At 42.7% G+C, this 23,287-nt stretch overlaps 1 protein-coding gene across 1 annotated transcript; it reads right to left on the bottom strand.

Moving 5' to 3' along the window:
* Window positions 1-355: 355 nt before the first annotated feature.
* LOC145766450 (uncharacterized) lies at window positions 356-5,953 on the bottom strand. Its single transcript, XM_082578168.1, has one exon. It carries the CDS (start codon window positions 5,951-5,953, stop codon window positions 356-358), a length of 5,598 nt encoding a protein of 1,865 aa, XP_082434294.1.
* Window positions 5,954-23,287: the final 17,334 nt, after the last annotated feature.

Raw genomic sequence — 23,287 nt, 5'->3', positions numbered from 1 at the left:
ACGTTTTTTAACTAAGGACGATGCCACACAAGAGATAAATTGACACTGGCACACGAGCAACTGCCAAACAGTACAGTAGGCGACAGGCAAGCGAAGACAACACAAATAGCAGACCGTGCATGAGCACGAAAGTCGAAATCAAATGCGATCACGACATCGAGTACGAATACAGACTATCCAACGACTAACTTTGAAATTACATAAAACTTGATGTAGCTAAACGTATCAATGAAAGGCTTAAACTCAAGTACGCCTCTACATTATGCTTAAACGTCGTTGTTGCTTCTAAATAACAAAAAAAACAATTCAAAATACACCAGTAAACTAAACAAAACATGCACACGAAATGAGAAACTTACTGTTCGTCAGCGAAACCCTCTAACAAACAAAGTTTACGAATATCTCTTACGAGGGTTGAGTGAGCCATTCGAACTCTCACTCTTCGAACCAAATTGTTACTGTCAGGCATTACGGCCTCGACCACACCCTTCGGCCAACATCCACGCTTGACCGATTCGTTCACAACTAAAACAAGATCACCAGGGCGCAAATTACGAGACGTGCCAAACCATTTCTGGCGTGGCTGCAGCAGCGGTAAATAGTCCTGTAACCATCGATCCCAAAATACATCTGCTAAGTATTGTGTCTTTTTCCACGATCTGCGGTACGCATCAGCCTTCATGAACACACCTGGGGCAACTCCTTCGCATAACGATCCAGTAAGGCTCATACTGGGGGTCAAGGCTGCTAAATCATCTGGGGTCGCGGCAAGCTTGGTAATTGGTCTGTTGTTTAAAATTCTTTCAACCTCTGTTGCCAAGGTTAGTAAGTCGAATTCTTCTAGTGTAGCTTCTCCGACAACCGAACGAAAGATTTTCCTGACAATACGGAAAAAGGCTTCAGTAAATCCGTTTTGATGTGAGGCCAGAGGAGGCCCGAAATGCCAGTGGATGCCTTCTTGCAACATGGCATCTTGAAAATTTTTGCTTTTCCAAAGCTTGATACATTGGTTCAATTCGCGATTAGCTGCAACGAAATTGCCACCATTATCACTGTAAACATCACGAACCTTGGTTGTTCTTCTGTTGCAAAATCTTCGAAAGGCTTGTATGAACGCAGTCATGTCCAATGATTGAACTATTTCGAGGTGAACAGCTCTGCTGGCTAAACAGTTAAAAAGACAAACATATCGATTCACATAGCTTCTTCCGATTTTCACATGCAATGGACCCATTAAATCGGTCCCACAAGCGCTGAAGGGGGGGCTCGGCGTCACTCTGTGAGCAGGCAGATGACCCATTTGTTGCTGACCTGCTTTCGCCACCCAAAACTTGCAATTTAGACACGAACGTAGCACTCTCTTCACGGTGGATCTTCCTTTCAGAATCCAATAGGTTTTGTTTAGCGAAGACAACACATGAGGGGTTCCCATGTGTCCTTCTCGTTGATGACACGTCAAAATTAGGAGAGCGGTAACTGGGTGATCACTTGGGAGCAAAATGGGATGTTTTTCTTCATCTGTCAGCGGAGATCTTTGTAAACGGCCGCCAACGCGAAGCACCCCATCGACAAGATACGGATTGAGCGACTGAACAGTTCTCAAATTGGCACATTTCTTTATTTGAGCTTCTTCTACTGGGACAAACGGGGCATCAAAACTTGGGTGATTGTAAAGCGTCTGCATCACGTCGGAAAAGGCTTCAACTTGAACAGCTTTGATGATCACGGACGTAGCTTTTGTTAATTCTTCCATGCTCAACAGACCACACTTGGGAGCATCACGAGCTGATTTAGCTTTCCACATCAGAAACTTCTTAAAACGTAATAACCAGGCACACGTGCGTCGAAGACGACTGAAGTCTGAATAGTACCGCAGCAATCGATGGATCGAGTCACTTGATGGATCAGACAGTTGAGTGGAACAAACCTTCACTTCAGCATCACATTGTTCGATATTGTTCACAAAATCTGGCTGTCCTGGCCATTCGTTTTCGCGCGCGCGTAGAAATTCGGGACCACAAAACCACATGTCTGCATTGGACACCTTAGAGGGCGCCATACCGCGCGACGCTATATCAGCGGGATTTTGGTCGGTGGGCACGTAACGCCATTGCTGCACTGACGTAAGAGTATGTAATAATTCCAGTCTGTTAGCTACAAACGTTTGAAAGCGACTGGTAGAATTATGCAAATACCTTAAAACTACGGTGGCGTCAGTCCAAAACACAACACTACTCAAAGAATACTCTAATTCACTACAAATCATTTTACCAAGTTTAGCACCAAGAACAGCAGCAGTAAGCTCCAATCGGGGAACACTAACGGGTTTTAAGGGAGCTATCCTGGACTTCCCCATCACAAAAACACAATCAATGAAATTATCCACATATACTATACGTAAATAAGCACATGCACCATACCCAGTGGTGGAAGCATCAGTGAAAATGTGCAACTCAATGTAGTCAACCACACGATCTTGGAGCTTAAAGCTCCTTGCAAGAGACACTGCCTCTAAACTAGGGAGTGCCTGCACCCATTCTTCCCAACTATCTTTCCCACCCCCCACGACCGGTAAAGGTTCATCCCACGCCAATTTCAAGCGGCAGGCCTCTTGCAACAATTTCCTAGCAGGCAACATGAATGGTTGGAGAAACCCTAGAGGATCGTATGTCTGCGAAATCATTGATAGGAGCCCTCGTCGAGTACACGGTTTTTCTTTTATATTTACCTTCACCTTTAAACTATCGCTTTCAGCATCCCAGTAGACGCCCAAAGCCTTCTGGGTTGGAAGTTCACGTTGCTCCAAATCGAAAACGCCTGAAGCATGGTCCTTGGATGGAATTGAGCTTAAAACCTGCTTGTTATTGGAAAGAAATTTTGTTAATTTAAAACCACCACTACTCAAAAGCTCTTGCAGTTCTTTCACTAGTCTCACTGCCTCTTGCACAGTTGTACAAGATTTACACATATCGTCTACATAAAAATTGTTAAAAACAGTCTTAACTGTGTCTTGACCAGAGTTTGTGAAGTTCTCCTCAGCTGTCCTTCGTAGGGCGAATGCAGCAACTGATGGCGATGAAGTCGCTCCGAACAGATGCACCCTCATCCGGTATTCAGCTGGAGGTTGAGTCAGATCATGGCCTGGGAACCAAAGAAACCTCAAGGCATCACGGTCCTTTTCATCTACCAAAACCTGGAAGAACATGCCTTTGACATCTGCCGCAACAGCAATGGGTTCCTGCCTGAAACGCATCAAAACACCTACAAGACTATTAGTTAAATCTGGGCCTTGAAGAAGCCCATCATTAAGAGAAGAACCATTCCACTTCGCACTGCAATCAAAAACTACACGAAACTTTGTTAACAATGATGTGCAGTGGTGTGGGACATACGAGATTTTTCCTTCTGGAGGCGAATCAGTCAATGGAACAAGTTCACAATACTCATTTTCTATCATTTCGTTCATTTTTTCACAATATTTTTGACACACTTCTGGATCAGCCTCTAACTTTCTTTTTAAACCAGCTAAACGTTTCTCTGCCAACTTTCTGTTATTTTTGAGATCTACCCTGTCCTTTCTCCATGGTAACGCTACCTGGTAGTGATCTCCCACTTTCTTCACAGACTCTTCCATAATCTTGACCGCACGTTTGTCTTCTCGTGAAAGACAAGCATTCTGGGGAAGGTCAAGGTCCTTGAAATCTTGGTCCATTATCTGCAAGACTTGCTGGGAAGACTCATCTGGCAGGCTTAACTCACTGATAAAACTAACACATACTTGGTCAGAGTAACAACCGGGCGTCACTTTGTCAACTCCCCACAAAGCCCAACCTAGGGCCGTATGAAAGCCGAATGGCTGGTCAGTATCACCATAACGCAGTTCAGTAACACGAAATGCGTTTTGCACATCCTGACCAAGCAACAATTCAACTTCATTTACCTCCATCTTAGGGAATGACAAATCTTCTAAGTGTGGAAACATTTTCGCAACTTCATTGGTGGGGATACTAGACCTTACATTCACGATGGAATCCTGCACCAACACTCTGTTCGCTTGAAACACCTCTGACTCGTCAACTCCTCTTATATGCAGGTTATTCATCTGCCACGAAGCTTCTGACACAGCATTAGCCGTGCATATTTTCACATTGGCCTTGGACAAAGGAGCGCAAAGCTTCTCAGCAAGTGCACGGGTGCACAAAGTTGCTTCCGACCCCTCATCCATATAGGCCCAAGTATGCACAGCCTTTGCTGGATCATGCAGCCACACTCTTACAGGAACCAACTTATGCAATTTCCTGCCCAGTCCATCAACAGAACTTGGACAAGAGTTACACGCCACTAACACATTGTCATTAGTTTCAGGGCTACTGTCACCAACACTCCTCACCTCTCTTTGATGTCTCTGAAAGTGCAGTAAGCTATGGTGTCGCTTGCCACACTCTTGACATCTCTGTTTGGAATAACAATCACCCACACGATGACCTGGTAACAAACAGTTGAAACACAACTTGAGACTTTTGACAATATCATTCCTTTCATTTACCGACTTCTGTTTAAAAACAGCACAGCTTAACAGTTTATGTCCACCATCACATATGTAGCATTTTCCTTCTACCCTCGGTAAACCTGAGTGGACTTCTTTCACAGCACTTACTGTTACACGTTTATTAAAATGACTACTGGAATGCTGGTCTCTGGAAGTTTTTGCTCTTCCAGCTGGTTTGAGGTCCAGCTGATACAGCTTCTTTCCAAGAGCACACTCAGCGTCCGCAGCAGCACTATCTACCAACTCTCTTAACTGACGAAAACTACCTTGTCCCTTTCTGTACAAGGGAACAAAATCCCTTTGAAGTTGTTCAGGCAAGCGACTGAACAATTTATGGATTACCTCATGACTGTCTAAACTATCTAAACAACCAAGACTGAGATAACTCTGTTCGCACTCAAACATTTTGTCTCTTAGACTATTCAGTGCTGACGAATCATATGCCTTGATGACAGGTCCGTTAAGCATCTCATTACGCACCTGTGCCATCAAAAGGTCATGACTGCCAAACCTTTGGTCTAAGCGATTCCACGCTGTCTGGTAAGCCATACTTCTATTCACATGACCACCGAGGCCACGAATTGCCCTACCTGCCTCTCCAACACACACAGATTGCAGGTATGACATGCGTACATCATCATCCTGGTAAACATTCTCTACAAATTTTGTAAATTTACGTTTAAACTCTAAGTAGTCCATCACATTACCACTAAACTTATCTAATGTCACTGGAGGAGCAACACCAAGATGTGGAGGCCGCATGTATGGGGCAGCGACACCTGGGAATATGGGGATTTGCTCACTCTCAACTCTCACTGGGGATTGCACTGGTGGAATACTGTATGAAGTACTAGCACTAGGATCTGGCAAATGCACTGTTGCCCTAGGCTCCTCATGATTATTTACGACCGGTTGAGGACTAGTGACAACTTGAACATGGGACTGATTCTCATCTCTCATGTTATTTGAAATTCTAGAATCACTTAACTCCTTCACTTGACTTAAAGTCACATTCAAGCTATTCCAGTATCTCTGGGCTCTAGATTTGGCCGAATCAGAAAAACTAGTACCAGCATTGATTTTCTCATACAAGAACTTGGCATCTGTCATTGCCAACTCACATCTTTCGATTAGCTCATTGACCAACTCATCGGCATCTGGTTGACCAATGGCAGTCCACATCTCATGTTTGAACTCGCATAATTTTCTCTCAACGCTTAGAAATCCTTTCATCAGCAAGGACAATTCCTTGGATGAAGACACTTGTTTATTCGCCACAGTTGTCACTTCAGAACCACTTGGCTCACTAACACTTGAATGACTGGCCACAGAACTCACACCGAGTACGGCCCCATTGTCACTTTCTACAGCTACACTGTTACTTGTATCAGACTGCTCAGACATTTTCTTACAACTGGTAACACGAGATCTAAGATAATAATTATGCTGACTTTGGTGCATTCAACCAAATTCACTTAATGAGGCTACACCACCAGCAAACACAAGTTCAACACTTACTTTATCCTTAACATTAAACAATGTCTCACAACTTCAACACAAGTTTAACAGCACAACACAATTTCTCAAGGGTACCTCTAAATACCCATTGTCAGGCATTGTCGGGCATTGTCAGGCATTGTCAGGCATTGTCAGGCATTGTCGGGCATTGTCGGCTTCTCGGGGGGTTGTGGAGCATATCTAGGGGTTGTCAAGCACTTTCAGGGGTTGTCAGGCATTGTAGGGAATTTCCAGGCATTGTCTAAGATTTCCAGGCATTGTCGCTCATTATCAGTGGTTGACGGGTTTGTTAGGCATTATAGAACATTTTCAGGCATTGTCGAACATTTTCAGCGCTTGTCGAGCATTTTCAGGGGTTTTCAGGCATTGTAGAGTAGCTACTTTCAGGCATTGTTGGGAATTTCCAAGCATTGTCTAGGATTTCCAGGCATTGTCGCTCATTATCAGTGGTTGACGGGTTTGTTAGGCATTATATAACATTTTCAGGCATTGTCGAACATGTTCAGGGGTTGTTGAGCATTTGCAGGGGTTGTAATGCATTGTAGAATAGCTACTTTCAAGCATTGTTGGGAATTTCCAAGCATTGTCTAGGATTTCCAGGCATTGTCGATCATTATCAGTGGTTGACGGGTTTGTTAGGCATTATAGAACATTTTCAGGCATTGTCGAACATATTCAGGGGTTGTGGAGTATTTTCAGGGTTGTCAGACATTGTAGAGTAGATACTTTTAGGCATTGCTGTTGTGAATTTCCAGGCATTGCCTAGGATTTCCAGGCATTGTCTAGGATTTCCAGACATTGTCGATCATTATCAGTGGTTGACGGGTTTGTTAGGCATTATAGAACATTTTCAGGCATTGTCGAACATATTCAGGGGTTGTGGAGCATTTTCAGGGGTTGTCAGGCATTGTAGAGTAGCTACTTTTAGGCATTGTTGTGAATTTCCAGGCATTGTCTAGGATTTCCAGGCATTGTCGATCATTATCAGTGGTTGACGGGTTTGTTAGGCATTATAGAACATTTTCAGGCATTGTCGAACATTTTCAGGCATTGTCGAGCATTTTCAGGCATTGTCGAGCATTTTCAGGGGTTGTCAGGCATTGTAGAGTAGCTACTTTCAAGCATTGTTGTGAATTTCCAAGCATTGTCTAGGATTTCCAGGCATTGTCGATCATTATCAGTGGTTGAGGGTTTGTTAGGCACTGTAGAAGATTTTCAGGCATTGTCGAACATTTTCAGGCATTATCGAGCATTTTCAGGGGTTGTCAGGCATTGTAGAGTACCGGTAGCTACTTTCAGGCAGTGTTTGGAATTTCCAGGCATTGTCTAGGATTTCCAGGCATTGTCTAGGATTTCCAGGCATTGTCAATTATTATTAGTGGTTTACGGGTTTGTTAGGCATTATAGAACATTTTCAGGCATTGTCGAACATTTTCAGACTTAGTCGAGCATTTTCAGGGGTTGTCAGGCATTGTAGAGTAGCTACTTTCAGGCATTGTTGTGAATTTCCAGGCATTGTCTAGGATTTCCAGGCATTGTCGATCATTATTAGTGGTTGACGGGTTTGTTAGGCATTATAGAACATTTTCAGGCATTGTCGAACATTTTCAGGGCTTGTCGAGCATTTTCAGGGGTTGTCAGGCATTGTAGAGTAGCTAATTTCAGGCATTGTTTGAAATTTCCAAGCATTGTCTAGGATTTCCAGGCATTGTCTAGGATTTCCAGGCATTGTCGATCATTATTAGTGGTTGAAGGGCTTGTTAGGCATTATAGAACATTTTCAGGCATTGTCGAGCATTTTCAGGTGTTGTCGAGCATTTTCAGTGGTTGTCAGGCATTGTAGAGTACCGGTAGCTACTTTTAGGCATTGTTTGGAATTTCCAGGCATTGTCTAGGATTTCCAGGCATTGTCGATCATTATTAGTGGTTGACGGGTTTGTTAAACATTATAGAATATTTTCAGGCATTGTCGAACATTTTCAGGTGTTGTCGAGCATTTTCAGGGGTTATCAGGCATTGTAGAGTAGCTACTTTTAGGCATTGTTGGGAATTTCCAGGCATTGTCTAGGATTTCCAGGCATTGTCGATCATTATTAGTGGTTGACGGGTTTGTTAGGCATTATAGAACATTTTCAGGCATTGTCGAACATTTTCAGGGCTTGTCGAGCATTTTCAGGGGTTATCAGGCATTGTAGAGTAGCTACTTTCAGGCATTGTTTAGAATTTCCAAGCATTGTCTAGGATTTCCAGGCATTGTCTAGGATTTCCAGGCATTGTCGATCATTATTAGTGGTGGACGGGTTTATTAGGCATTATAGAACATTTTGAGGCATTGTCGAACATATCCAGGGGTTGTGGACCATTTGCAGGGGTTTTCAGACATTGTAGAGTAGATACTCTTAGGCATTGCTGTTGTGAATTTGCAGGCATTGCCTAGGATTTCCAGGCATTGTCTAGGATTTCCAGGCATTGTCGATCATTATTAGTGGTTGACGGGTTTATTAGGCATTATAGAACGTTTTCAGGCATTGTCGAACATCTTCAGGGGTTGTGGAGCATTTTCAGGGGTTGTCAGGCATTGTACAGTAGATACTTTTATTCATTGTTGTGAATTTCCAAGCATTGTCTAGGATTTCCAGGCATTGTCGATCATTATTATCAGTGGTTGACGGGTTTGTTAGGCATTGTAGAACATTTTCAGGCATTGTCGAACATTTTCAGGCATTGTCGAGCATTTTCAGGCATTGTCGAGCATTTTCAGGGGTTGTCGAGCATTTTCAGGGGTTGTCAGGCATTGTAGAGTAGCTACATTCAGGTGTGGCGATCTCCGCATCATACCCTTCATATAAAATTCCCGCACAGGCAATGTTGGGAATTTCCAGGCATTGTCCAGGATTTCCAGGCATTGTCGATCATTATCAGTGGTTGACAAGTTTGTTAGGCATTATATAACATTTTCAGGCATTGTCGAACATATTCAGGGGTTGTCGAGCATTTGCAGGGGTTGTCAGGCATTGTAGAGTAGCTACATTCAGGTGTGGCGATCTCCGCATCATACCCTTCATATAAAATTCCCGCACAGGCAATGTTGGGAATTTCCAGGCATTGTCCAGGATTTCCAGGCATTGTCGATCATTATCAGTGGTTGACAAGTTTGTTAGGCATTATATAACATTTTCAGGCATTGTCGAACATATTCAGGGGTTGTCGAGCATTTGCAGGGGTTGTCAGGCATTGTAGAGTAGCTACTTTCAGGCATTGTCGATAATTTCCAAGCATTGTCTGGGATTTCCAGGCATTGTCGAACATATTCAGTGGTTGTTAGGTTTGTTAGGCATTGTCGGAAGTTTTCTTGGGTTGTCGATCATTTCCAGGTTTATCAGGCATTGTCGATGTTACACACTATCCACAATACACAGCAAAAAACAAACATTAACACATGTTTTCGATAACAAACAGTCATACAAGGAAGAAAAACATTCCTAAAAAGCATGTTTTTCATCAATATTCCGGAGAGAAACATTTTCGATCGACTCAGATAATTTGCTTGGTAGATAAATCCAGTCAGAGCTTTAGTAAGTAGGCCATAGAAACAAAATATCCATTGCTGAAAAACGAAAATTGTTTTTGATGATTTTGAATCTCGATTTAGTGTTTTTCATGAAATCGAAGAAATAGTCGACTTCGTCTCATACCCGTTCAAGTCGGATTTAATTGTGTCTACTCTCTACTAATTTCTCTCAAAATAAATGAAATATTTTTGTTGGAAACAGGTAGGCTACGTAGGTACGATTGAAGTGGAAATGTAGACATTGAAGGTCCGAGCATCCGAAGATGATTTCTGGTGGTTTGTTGTTGATGCAAAATAGTGCAATATCAAAAGATGTGCGGAACACATCCATTCTAGTTTTGGTTCAACTTATTTATGTCAATCTGCATTTTCATTTGTGAACGTAATCAAAAAAAGCAACGTGCTGTGCTAACCGACCGCCACCTGGACGATTGCTTTAGACACCTGATGTAATGATAACGGCAAGCTGAAGTACCTACAACATGATGACTCTAATATTTCACTGACTCATTTAGAAGAAATTTAAAGTAAATTTACTTGTAGAACATAATTATTCTTCTCGTTTTTTACTGTAAAGAACCAAATTAACTGAAACATGAATAGACTGCTCTGCTATTTTGCATTCATCAAATGCTGGCATTTGCACAACAATCTAACCTCTTAGTGTTATTTATTAAATAAGAATCGATTTCGCTATAGTAATAGCATTTTCAGCTAGCACATGTAAAAAAGAAAATTTGAAAATACGTAAAACGAACAAATAAAGCAAACTCCGATATTATCAACCTGCATAAAATTCTATTTTAAATAGATGGTTACATAAAATTAAAATCAAAACCTGCAAGCCTAAATCTTAAACTGGTGTTCTGCTCTGTGCTGACGATGGTGGATGTGTGATAAATGTAAATGCATTTACAGTAAAGGTGTCACTGGAAAAAAATTGTTTAGTGACTTTATCACCGACCGATTGATCGCTATAGTGATTAAGAAATTTTCTAGTCGATCACAATCGATGAGAAGTTGGCCATCCCTGACCTAGTGTATAACAGGAGCAAATTGTAATAACTGCTTCCGAAGTTTGCTTAGGCTATATCTTCTTCAACAGGAATCCAAAAATAGTCAAGTGGTATAGCGTATTGAAACAACTTTAATCCTTGAGTTCCGTCAGTTCAACAAAGACAACTTGACAAACCTTGCCTCGGAATTTTAGTATGAGGCTCAAATAGAACTTAAGCCTAATCTTTTTGTTCTTCAATAATGGTGAAAACGTCTGCCCCGAATGGTCTGTGGATAAATATCATATTTTAGTAAAATAAACAAAAAAGCAGCAAGATCAAACAAAAGTATTTTTTTAATTTTTGGAGTAGGCTATGTAACTATATGAGCTTGAGCAATGTAGGCTACTTCAAAGCAGTTCTCCATATTCAAATCTGGAAAACAAACAGTAGGCCCATAAAGAACTAACTTCATAGGACCTCCGACCGACAATTTATGCTGACGTCTGAAAATCAAATCATCCTCTCAAATCACTAGTCTGCCTTCAAATTGCGAGTCGCTTTTTTAAAAGTATGTTCAGATTGCGGTCCGTCCCGATAGCTCAGTTGGTTAAGCGCCCCCCCCCCCCCCCCTTTATGCACGAGAGAAACCGCAAGGTTCTCTGATTCAGTTCACAGGGTGTACGTACGAGCAACGCATTTTAAGGACAGTTTGTTTATATTTCTGACCATCACAGCGAATAACAATATATACCAAACTTAACAGAGGTCTAGAAAAAGTAGGAGCGACAAAACGCGAAAGTTAATGACGTGCTTGACACCAAAATAGAATAATCAGCTTAAAATATGACACAAAGGTAAGCAAGAACTATCTCGAAAAAACTATCCTCTTCTTCAGGCGTACTGAGTAAACTTAGAAAATTTACTTCTAGAAAAGTTCTCATCAATATTTATTATAGCATTGTAGGCTACACTCGCACCTACAATATGGAATTATCAACTGGGGATGCGCACCCACAAAATACTTGAATAGAATCCAAGTTAGACAAAATAAGATAATTAAAATGAAAACTAAATTACTGCCACTCTATCAAGAAAATAAAATAGCCTACTAACTGTTAATTCTTTCTCTTTAGGTATCATAGCAGATAGGCTACAGCCCTCGATGTACAATGATGTTCCAGTTTGATCGATCTCGTGCTTCTTGCCAAATTTTAGTAGGGTTTTTGATAGCCTAAGTGGTTGAAAATTGTGCAAAAATGTGAATCTTTGTGCTCCTCTTGACCGTTTTCCTAGAATTTTTCCACTTAAAGATAAATCTTCAAGTTCGCCTTTCCTTATAATGTGACCTAAGAACTTCAGCTGCCGCATTTCTAAAGATCTCAGTATCTGCTGCTCCTGGCCCATCTGTTAGAGAACTGCTCTGTTGGTTCGAAAAGCTGTCTATGGAATTTTAAGAATTCTTCGGTAAAACCACATTTCTGCAGCTTCAAGTTTTTTTCGTGTTTTTGCCGTTAGTGTTTGATTGATTGATTGGTTTATTTTGTTGTGCAATATTATAACAGCAAAATCATTAAATGATGCAGTACGCTTAACGAACACAATTGAAACAAAGAAAAATAACAAATGTACACTGCATCGTTGATAAGTAAATCACAACGGGAAGCTGCGAAGTGACCATGACGGTCTTCGAGTCAAGCAGCCACCCTCAGCCAAGTCGATGAATAAACATTTAGTAAACTTTACACTAAAATATCTACACTAGCAACAAAGAGTCAAGATAGGAAACAAACTTGCTTCCATGATATGTCAAAATTTTCACATCCATACATCAAAATTGACCAAACAAAGCATTTTAACAAACGAATTTTTAAGGTTTTGGAGAGCTTTCGATCTTTAAAGATTTTTGCCATGGTGTTGAAACTTGACTTTGATAATGCAATGCGTCGTCTAATTTCTTCTTCACATCGGGTGCTTGGATTCAGTATTGAGCCCAAATATTTGAATTTTTGAACCTGTTCAATTTTGTTATCATTGCAGTACACGCAAATTGTTGGTTCAGGAAGACATTGTTAATTCTACTTATTTAAGTTACGGTACTTAAGACGACATTGTTAATTCTACTTATTTAAGTTACTTAAGAAGACATTGTTAATTCTACTTATAGCCTAAACTGGAAATAAGCAAATTTATGTTCAAATTTTATAATAATAAACTACCGGAAAACTTCAAAACTTTCTTTACACATGTATCAGCTATTCATTCGTATAACACCCGACGTTCAAGCTCTAATTCACTTTATATTAAACAGGCAAATACCCAATTATTTCAAAAAAGTTTAAAATGCATGGGAATCAAGGTATGGGACAGTTTACCTCAAAATATGAAAAAAAAAACATGAAAAAAGGCTTCAAATCTTTCAGTAAAATGTGCAAAAAACACTTCTTTAATAATCAAGAGCTATAGAAACGACATCCACTACCTGACTATGTTAATTGTTATTATTTTTTGTAGTAGGCTATCTGTATTTGTTTTTTTCTGTTCTTCCTTCCTTCTTCTTTTTTGTGTCAATTTGCTACAATATTTAAAAACCCAATAGGCCTACTTTCTTTCGTATAACTATTTGAATGAGAGAGTGCAGACTCGACGACCTCCTACGGCCTACGCCTTCAGGGCTACGGTCTTTCGCACGCTCTCATTGGATGCACACTGTCAGTTTTTGTTTTATGTATGTTTCGGCGTTTCGCATCCAAACAAAAATAAAATGACCATCCATCCATCCAACACCTTCGAAGAGTTTCAATAATTAGAAAAACGACGAGGAAAAAAGAGCAAGGAAATTTTTTTTAATTTATATTGGTAAAAACAAAAAATAATAAACAGTTGCTATGTTGATCGGCCTTGGTGCGTTATCAAGAGTGTTGATGGTCTGGAGGGGTGCGTTATAGTCATGGGGTGGGTGTCTCATCATGGAGGAGAGCAAGCTATTGAAGGTATTGCATCATGAAGAAGAGCTCCATTCAGCTACACTTACTGGATGGAATAATAACAACACTTCAGCAAACGGAAACTTTACTCTGCCAATCTAGGTGACCGGGCCAGCGGCGGTGGTTCAAAGCCTCTATAAGTAGGCTATGGGAAACTACAAGAATTAAGCTTTCAAAGAAGGTTTTTTAGTCCAAGAATAGAAACATCTCAAAATCAATTATCATTCCGTTGGCTACACCTAGTGCCGCCGCTCGGCACACTACGGTGCCACGGCATGCTGGTTACAAAGTAGCCCACTGGGCTGTAATGATGTTTCTGAAGAAAGAAATTTGAAAACCTTTACTTTTGTAGTTGGTGCATATAGGGCCTAGATGATGAACTGTTTTATTTTGATCAACGACGCACGAGTACAAAATAATTGACACGGCGAGAAGAACACAATAAACATAGCCAGGTCAGAGACTTTAAAGAACCGGCCTGCCACGCCCCGTGGAGACGGGAAGCGGCGTGATTATGGGGTGGCGATGCACCCGGAAGGGAAGTCCACCAGCTTAGGTCGCGGGGGCCAGGCTGGAGAGTCTAGGTACCTGTGGAAGGAAAGTGCGGATCGAGAATTTTGTGCGACTCGTCCGCAAAAGTTAGAATGGCGGAACCGGCCAGGGAGACGGGCTTTGCTTTCTGCAAACGCAAAAAGGTCAGCTCACGACGGGCCGGGCGACAGAAGTTTTATAAAGCCAGGCAGCGCCCACGTCTCCATCACGTGACCGTAATACAGGTACGTTTAACTTCTATACCCGGTCTGCCCGTAGGCAGAGCGGATAAACTTTGGGGTCTCCCACGAGGAAGAGAAGCTTAGCTACAAGGACGATTTGAATACTCGTGGGAGACGAAAATTATATAAAATCTGGAGCAAAGGCTCAATTAATTGGTGTAAAAAAAAGATGGCAAGTGGGAATATATTGTATGCTTTACCTACCGAAAAAGTGTTGACGTTGAACCAACGAGCACGGATGTGCACTGGCCAGACGTTGAGGCAGGTTCGCCCAGATAGGTTGGGGGGACTAGCGATCGAAGCATAGATATGACTAGGCTACGTTACCAGGAAAAATATAGAATAGTGGGATGAAACTTTGGAGGTTGCATCGAGTTGATCGGGAAATCATGTTTATCGATGAGTTAAAAGCAACGCGAGGTTGATCCGAGCGGGAAAGAGCAGCATATCGGGAGAAGGTAGTGTGTGATAATCTAAAATATTGCTTTAACTGCAGACAGTGCACACCGCTTCGACCTCCCGGTCTCATCAGTGCAGTAGTTAAGATGTTAAACTGTTTTATTCGCATCAACAGCGCACGGGTACAAATAATTGACACGGCGAGAGAGCACAAACAAACATAGCCAGGTCGAAGACTTTCAGAAACCGGCCTGCCACACCCCGCGGCGGCGGGAGCGGCGTGATTTAGGAGTGACGATGCACCCGGAGGGGTAAGTCCACCAGCTTAGGTCGCGGGGGCCAGGCTGGGGAGTCGAGGTACCTGTGGAGGGAGAGTGTGGATCGAAAACGTTACATGACCCGTCCGCAAATTTAGAATGGCGGAGCGGGCCAGGAAGACAGGCTCTTTCTGCATTGCCCAGAAAGATGGCCTGCGACGGGCCGGGCGACCCGTCGCGTGTGGACGCTGGAACCGGCAGTAATTGACCGCCGGACGGCGCCCACGTCTCCCTCACGCGACCTCGGCGCAGGTACTTGACTCTTATACCCGGTCTGCCAGTAGGCAGAGCGGATAAAATTGGGGTCTACCATGAGGAAGAAAGTCAACTATTTTAGGATAATTTGGCTCTTGTGGCAGACGAAATTCAAATAAAAATGTGGAGCAGAGGCTTCCCATTTGTGGTACCTAAACAGTAACCAAAAATGGTAGCCTACTACTGCCTGATATTTTTTCAATGTTTTTGCAAACATTGCGAAGTTAGAAAGTGAATTGGCTAAAGACATTCATCGTGTTTGAATCATCATCATCATCGACGTATGAGCAGGTCTTTCCAGGCTAGATTGGAGGGCAGGAAGTCATCAGCCACTCAACAGTCTCGTCGTTCAGGACCCTTAGGCCATGCGCACCGTGTGGAGGCCGGTGGATTAGGCAGTGGTGAATGACATGGTCTGCGGTCTGTTCTGTGGCGCCACACTCGCATTCTGATGGAGGAGTCAGGCCCCACTTGTGCATGTCCGAACGAAAGCGGCCGACGCCAGTTCGCAGGCGGTTAAGCCTGATCCACGCAAGCCTTGCGAGGGACATCCCCGGTGGACGGGGATCGGCGTCGGGTATGAAGTCACGGAGCGTGGAGGTAGCCTATATGGTTTTGCCACTCCGTGTTCCACATGTGGTTCGTCCAGTGTTCCCCACTTAACCCAAGTTCTTCTTCGTTCTTAAGTAGTTGTTGTGCGGCAGGCACAAAGGGGCGTCTTGATTTCAGTCGCTGCTTAATAGGTGGTGGTCGCTTGAATGTTGGATGGAGGGGATGGTCGGGGTCCAGAGCGCAGCGAGCGAGAGGAATCATGGCTCCTTTACGACGTTGCTCAGCAGATTGGATGCCTGCTAGGATAGGTAGACTTAGTCTGTCGGGGTGGGACGCAGGCATCCAGTCACAGTACGCAGCGCATCGTTGATGGCGGTATTAATATGGTGGGTGTGAGAACTACGGCACCAGACTGGTGCGCAGTACTCAGCAGTGGAATGAACAAGGGCTAGGGTAGTTGTACGAAAAGTTTTGGCACCAGCTCCCAAGCAGGAACCCGCCAATCGCCTCAAAAGTGCGAAGCGTGTAAATATTTTTTTGCGCAGTGACTCCAAGTGTCTGCCGTACGTGAGTGACCTGTTCAGGGTTATGCCGAGATAAGTAGGTTCGGCAAGCAGGGAAGGCGTTCCCCGTCAATGTTGATGTTTATCTCGCGCTGTGCTTCCCAGTTGTTAAGGTGGAAGGCCGCCGACACTGTCTTAGCCTTGCTGAGCTGTAGCTTCCATTTCTGGAGGTATGCTGATAGTGTTTGCATGTCTTGGCTGAGGTTCCTCTCCACTGACTGCCAATTTCCCTCTGAGTGCAGGAGTGCCAGGTCGTCTGCGTAAGCATATTTCGTGGAGATGGTGGGGGCATGTCGTAGGTGTAGGCTATGTGTTGAACAGGACAGGAGCCAAGACTGAGCCCCGTGGGACGTCGATTTTGAGTCGGCATAGTCTGCTTCGACGACCGCTACCGGTTGTGAGGGTAAAACTGCGGTTTTGCACAAGTTCCATCATCATATGAACCATGTGTCTGTCAGGGAGCAGACGGCCGCAAAGTAAGGCCGACTCGCAAGTAAGGCCGCTATGCCATACAGTATCATAGGCATTAGGCAGCCGTGAGATTGACAACACGGCGCCAGCCTTCTTCTTAGCCGAGAAGCTGTCCTCAATGTCTTGGGTCATAAGTGTGACCTGATCTACGGTTGATCGTCCGTGTCGGAAGCCAGCTTGTTCACGGGGGAGCTGCAGATCTTTTATTGGTTCGACACGGGCGTAGATGAGTCTCTCGAGGATCTTGAAGGGGATGCAGAGCAGTGACATTGGGCGGTAGCTCTTCGGGTCCCCTGGGGGCTTCTTTGGCTTAGGAACCGCAACCACAAGGGCTCTTCTCCAGATCCTGGGAATTCTCAGGCGGCGCAAGCAGCAGGAAAGGAAGTCTTTTAACCAGGACTTTGAGGAGGCAGCAGCATGGAGTATCAACTCCGGGCATAGGTGGTCAGGGTCCGGGGCTTTACCTGGCTTTATGTGCTGGAGGACGGCGGAAAATTCGTCCGTGGTGAACTCACCCGAGATGTTGTCTCCGTCTGGGGTTGTTACCTTCCAGAGGTCCGTCATTTCTTGTAAGACGAATCTGTCTGATTCACGGTCTCTCGGTTTGTATTTCCCGTTCTCCACAAGTTGTGAGGCGATGGAATTTGCTGAAACGGGACGTTGTTGACGAGAGGCATGTGATCTGCCAGTTAGGTTGTTCAATGTACTCCATGCTATGCGACTGGAGTGCGTGAAGTTGATTGATTCAACGGCTTTTGTTCAGCGCTCCTTCCTCTTTGAGTCCAGCTTTGCCAACAGAGCTGTGGCTGAACTGTTGGTGTCATTGCCCTGAGGGGCGTGGAGGAAGTCGGAGAAGAGGCTTTCGCACTCCTTGTCCCAGCACGGCATGTAGTTCTTTCGTCGGCCGCGGGGGATAGAGTGTTTTGCCGCTGATGTTATTGCATCACAAAAGTCCTAGTAAGCTTCTTCCACGTTCTTGGTGTGTGGTGATGGAAGATACTGCCTGGCTTCGTTGGTGAGGAGGCTATAGTACTCCCAGTTAGCCATTCTGAAGTCCCATCGCTTAACAGGCTTGCTCGGGACAGGCATTGTGAGCGTTGGAGCCGTGATAAGCGAGGGTCGGTGTTGGGACTTGGGGAACTTCTCTAGCACACGTTTGTCCGGTTGGCCATTATCGGGGTCATCACTCACAAAACCAGGTCGGGGTTTGTACCAGTGTTCCAGCGCCCGGAGAAGAAGCTCGCTGCACCCTTGGGATCGTGCAGTAGGACGAGGTTATTATTGGCTGACCATGAGGCCAGGCTTTCTCCGTCTGTGTTGGTGGTGTTGTAGCCCCAGTGAACGTGGTGGCAATTAAAATCGCCAGCATAGAGGCTGGGTTGGAGGAACTTTGTTTTAATTCTCAATTGATTGATTTTAATGCATTGCCATAGGCTACTTCATTATTACATTGTTATAGGCCTACCCTAAATAGTCGAAGATGAGCTGCCATACTGTATTTTCTGGTTATAGGCTACGATAGAAGCTGACTTTTCTCACCCTGTGGTATTTCACCCCCATCCAAAGCAGGACTTGAGTATGGTATCAGCACCATACGCATGATAATCGAAATAGCCTACTGCAGCGGTCCCCAACCTTTTTGCTCTCACGAACCGTTTTTAAATAAAAATTGCCTTGCGGACCGGCGATAGGAAAAACAAAGTTTGACATCTACGTATAGCCCAGGTCCAATTTTTTATTGCGGTTTAAACACACTTTGAGCAAGATTTGTAAAATATAATAGACAATGTAACAGTTGAGGTCGGAAAATGAAGCTAGTTTAGCAGGGAGTCTGTGAGGATTGCTCCCCAGAAAATTTTGACTAAATTTACGTTGCTTTGATCGCATTTTGATGCACTTTTAGGCCCAATAATGATTTATTTATGAAGTCGCACACCTCGTAATTGATCAACATCATCAAATTAAAAATAGATTTTTAGAAGTTTGAGTGACAAATTTTGATTTAAAATTAAAGTTACTTTTTAAATATATTTTCTTTCTCGACTACAGAAGGATTTCAATAAGTTATTTGTTAAAAGTTTGTATAGTAGTATATTGTATGAGCTTAAAGTAAAATTTCGAAAATCCATTTCAGGTGCCCCCACCTTTCATATATAGCTTATACAATGCACATTTCACCTTATACTTCAATTTTATTGTTGGGTAGTTGATTGATTGATCTTTATCCTCGGACTGGGAAAGCTTCTTTGAGAGCTTAATCCTGACAGTTTCGCGTACTTGTAGAGGCTTTGAACCAGCCGGTCACTGAGATTGACGGAGTGGAATTTTCGCTTGTGTTCTTCTTGGTGAATTATTTCATCTACTTGGTGCCACTAAATGGAGAGCTAAACTGAAATGCGTTGCTCAGTCAAATACACACCCCGAGAGCCGAACCAGCGCCGCTTGATCTTGTTTAACTGTAATTAGTTTGTTCTATGGCTAAGGACATACTGGGTCGCGCCCCGGTTATTGGGAACCCCTGGCCTACTGTACAGCATAGCCTACCCGCGATCTTCATATTTCAAGCTGCATCGAAGAAATAAAAACAAACTGAATCTCACAATGAAGATAGAATGGAAAGTCTAACTTTTATAAGCTAACGTCTTTCTTATTCCAATTTTGCAGTTCGCAGTTTGAAAAAATCGCATCTCGAGTTGGCCCATGTTTAGTCAAAACACCAAGTAAAATGCAGAGCTTTTTATGATTATATGACGATTCAAGATAATGGAAACAAAAAACACGATAATCGTGGATGCGCAGTGTGAAAAATGGCTATGGAGTCGGAACCTGGCGTATTCAGACAATGCCTGGAAATCCTAGACAATGCTTGGAAATTCCCAACAATGCCTGAAAGTAGCTACTCTACAATGCCTGACAACCCCTGAAAATGCTCGACAACACCTGAAAATGTTCTATAATGCCTAACAAACCCTCAACCACTGATAATGATCGACAATGCCTGGAAATTCACAACAATGCCTGAAAGTAGCTACTCTACAATGCCTGACAACCCCTGAAAATGCTCGACAATGCCTGAAGATGTTCGACAATGCCTGAAAATGTTCTATAATGCCTAACAAACCCGTCAACCACTGATAATGATCGACAATGCCTGGAAATCCTATAGACAATGCTTGGAAATTCACAACAATGCCTGAAAGTAGCTATTCTACAATGCCTGACAACCCCTGCAAATGCTCGACAACCCCTGAAAATGTTTGACAATGCCTGAAAATGTTCTATAATGCCTAACAAACCCGTCAACCACTGATAATGATCGACAATGCCTAGAAATCCTAGACAATGCCTGGAAATCCTAGACAATGCTTATAAATTCCCAACAATGCCCTAAAGTAGCTACTCTACAATGCCTGACAACCCCTGAAAATGCACCACAACCCCTGAAAATGTTCGACAATGCCTGAAAATGTTCTATAATGCCTAACAAACCCTCAACCACTGATAATGATCGACAATGCCTGGAAATTCCCAACAATGCCTGAAAGTAGCTACTCTACAATGCCTGACAACCCCTGCAAATGCTCGACAACCCCTGAAAATGTTCTATAATGCCTAATAAACCCGTCAACCACTGATCATGATCGATAATGCCTGGAAATTCCCAACAATGCCTAAAAGTAGCTACTCTACAATGCCTGACAACCCCTGAAAATGCTCGACAACCCCTAGAAATGCTCCACAACCCCCCGAGAAGCCGACAATGCCTGACAATGCCTGGCAATGCCCGACAATGCCCGACAATGCCTGACAATGGGTATTTAGAGGTACCCATTTCTCAACACAGCACAAGAGTTAATCAACACTAAGCAAGTTAAAATGACTAGCTTTTCAACTGATTACACAAAGAAACAAATTCACTAAAGACCAAGTGCAAACAGCACTATGACGACACAATTACCATTGAAATTTACAATGCATAAACACTAGTGGTTACACAAGACACCACAAATCATTTACTAGGAATAATCCAATTTAACACAACACAAATTAAGAGGTCTTTAGTTTAAATCCAATGTAGCATCCCGCTCGGTGGATGGCTGGTTTTTATCGCTAACCTACCAGTCTAGCCTGACTCTCACCACAAGTAAAAACTACAGTCAGCATGAAAATTATAATTTGACCAGAAAGTAATTAACAAGTGATAAACAGCATAATTTTAACAGTAAATAACTAATAGGAAGCAATTTAAACTAAAGTTTTCTTACCGTCCACCTTGCGACCGAACACCACATGAAAAAGAAAGCACAAGAGATCAGCAACTTCGTTGTGCTACATTGTCACACAGGTTCAAGTAAGAATAAATTGTAAACAAAAAGGGGCAAACATGAAATGATAGGAATCGTCCTCAACAGGAGTGTTTTCTTCAAAAACTTAGGATTAGTTTCAGCTACTTTCTTCTTCAAGTAAAAGTAGTGACTGACTGTATCTGAATTAAGGGGAAGCACATTTCCCTAAAATTCCTTGAAGTTTTGCATCGACCTACAGTACTAATACTTGACCTTAATGCCATAATGACACTTAATTAAAAGCTAAAGCAGGTGAGCAGCATATCTCTTCCTCAACGGTTACATTATAATAGTAATACAAGGCTTGTGATAATGTTACCTGTTTAACTGGGGCCATAACCAATTCGTTCATGAATACTTTCAGCAGTTCAGGTTCATGGGTTTTTTTTTGCCAAGAATATCTTCAACTGAAGGATATATAGCCTACTGCTTTCGTGTTCATGATGTTTTATGGCATCCTTTACGAGTTTTGCTGCAGTTTTAGCAATGCGCTCAGTCTCCTGAGATAGCCTACATTGCTGTCTCTTTCCTAATACCATTTTTCACTTACAATTCCACTCACACTGTCAAGGAGAATAATTTTACTCTTGCCATTTCTTTCGACTAAGCGCAATGAATTTCCATACTTTTCTTTGATTTGGGTCATCTGCAATGAATATATATTATCCCCAAGTTGGTTTGGTTTTTGAATCTTTATCCTCGGACTCGGACTGACAAAACCTTGATTGGTTATACCTTGTAGTTTCGCATACTTGTAGAGGCTCTTAACGCAGGGCCGGTTATCGAGATTGGCAGAGTGAAGTTATTCGATTGTTGTTGCCGGGGAATTATTCCATTCACTAAGTGGCGCTGAATGGAGAGCAGTCCTGAAAGTGCGTTGCTGAAGCGCACACCCCGAGAGTCGAACTTGCGCTGCATGATCTTGAGCCGGGCGCGTAACCACTGAGCTAACGGGGCGGACGTTCCTGCATCATGGAATGAAACTCTGCAACGGTGTACAACTGTACAAGTCCATACCATCTTCCATTTTTTTTTTACAGAGCATGAATCCGTTTTCTTCCACATTACTCCAATCATCATTTTTTCGGATCAAATAAACTCCGAGCTATACATCTAAAGTTGTCTCAAATAAAATGCAACAGATGTAGATATTTTTGGGAGAGGCATTGCTTGTTGTAGGTCAAAACTTATAAAAACGATTCCGGGATTGGTTCTTGCTTTTTCATTTCTTCTGCTGCATTTTACACGCACTTTGTATTGTTCCAGATCTTTTCCATCAAAATTATCACATGTGCTGCAGGTATCTGATTTTGGAGATCAGAAGCCCAGATTAAATTCTGTATTGAAGATATGTCTGTAATATCCTTCTTTAACAAACATGTCAACGTTTTCTTTCTTCGGTAACTTATCAAGGTAATCCTGGTACATCCTGGTTATGCTCAAATGAGGCGGTAAATATTTTCGAAATGGGTTTCGCGTTCGACTGTAGTGTGATTCGTCAGTTGGAAACGATGCTTGCAACACTTCATTAAACACGAGATAGTGTTTCCAATAAAAAAACAAATCATTTCGAGTATGTTTTGCTTGGACCCGCTAGGCTAGGGTTTGCAGGTTATATGTTCAATTTTTTGCAATCTGTTGCTTGCAGTAAGGATATATGTCAGACATATATCCTTTTTGCGCTGAAATGATAAAAAAGTTATGTGACATATCCCCTTTTTCCTTCGCCTATCTCCTTCATTTCTCAAGATACACAAATTACACATACTGCCTTTTTGCACAAGACGCGCAGCAGGCTCATGAACTTCCTGACGTGCTTAACTCAAATTTGGCAAAAATTGGCATACCTCCCTTTTGCACTAAGCCCTTCAACTGATGTGATATGATATAGTCACTGTGCAAATCAAAAATGTGATACCTGCTGAAAAGTGAATAGTTGAACACTAGGGTGTTTCATTTTTTCACCACTTTTGAAATTCAAAATGCCTGGG

The sequence above is a fragment of the Aplidium turbinatum genome, chromosome 1 (assembly GCF_918807975.1).
Source record: "Aplidium turbinatum chromosome 1, kaAplTurb1.1, whole genome shotgun sequence".
Taxonomy (NCBI): domain Eukaryota; kingdom Metazoa; phylum Chordata; class Ascidiacea; order Aplousobranchia; family Polyclinidae; genus Aplidium; species Aplidium turbinatum.
This window is presented reverse-complemented; position numbering and strand designations above follow the sequence as displayed.

Bases quoted from the DNA above. Each gene is read 5' to 3' on its own strand.
- LOC145766450 (XM_082578168.1), bottom strand. From the start codon at position 5,953: ATGTCTGAGCAGTCTGATACAAGTAACAGTGTAGCTGTAGAAAGTGAC.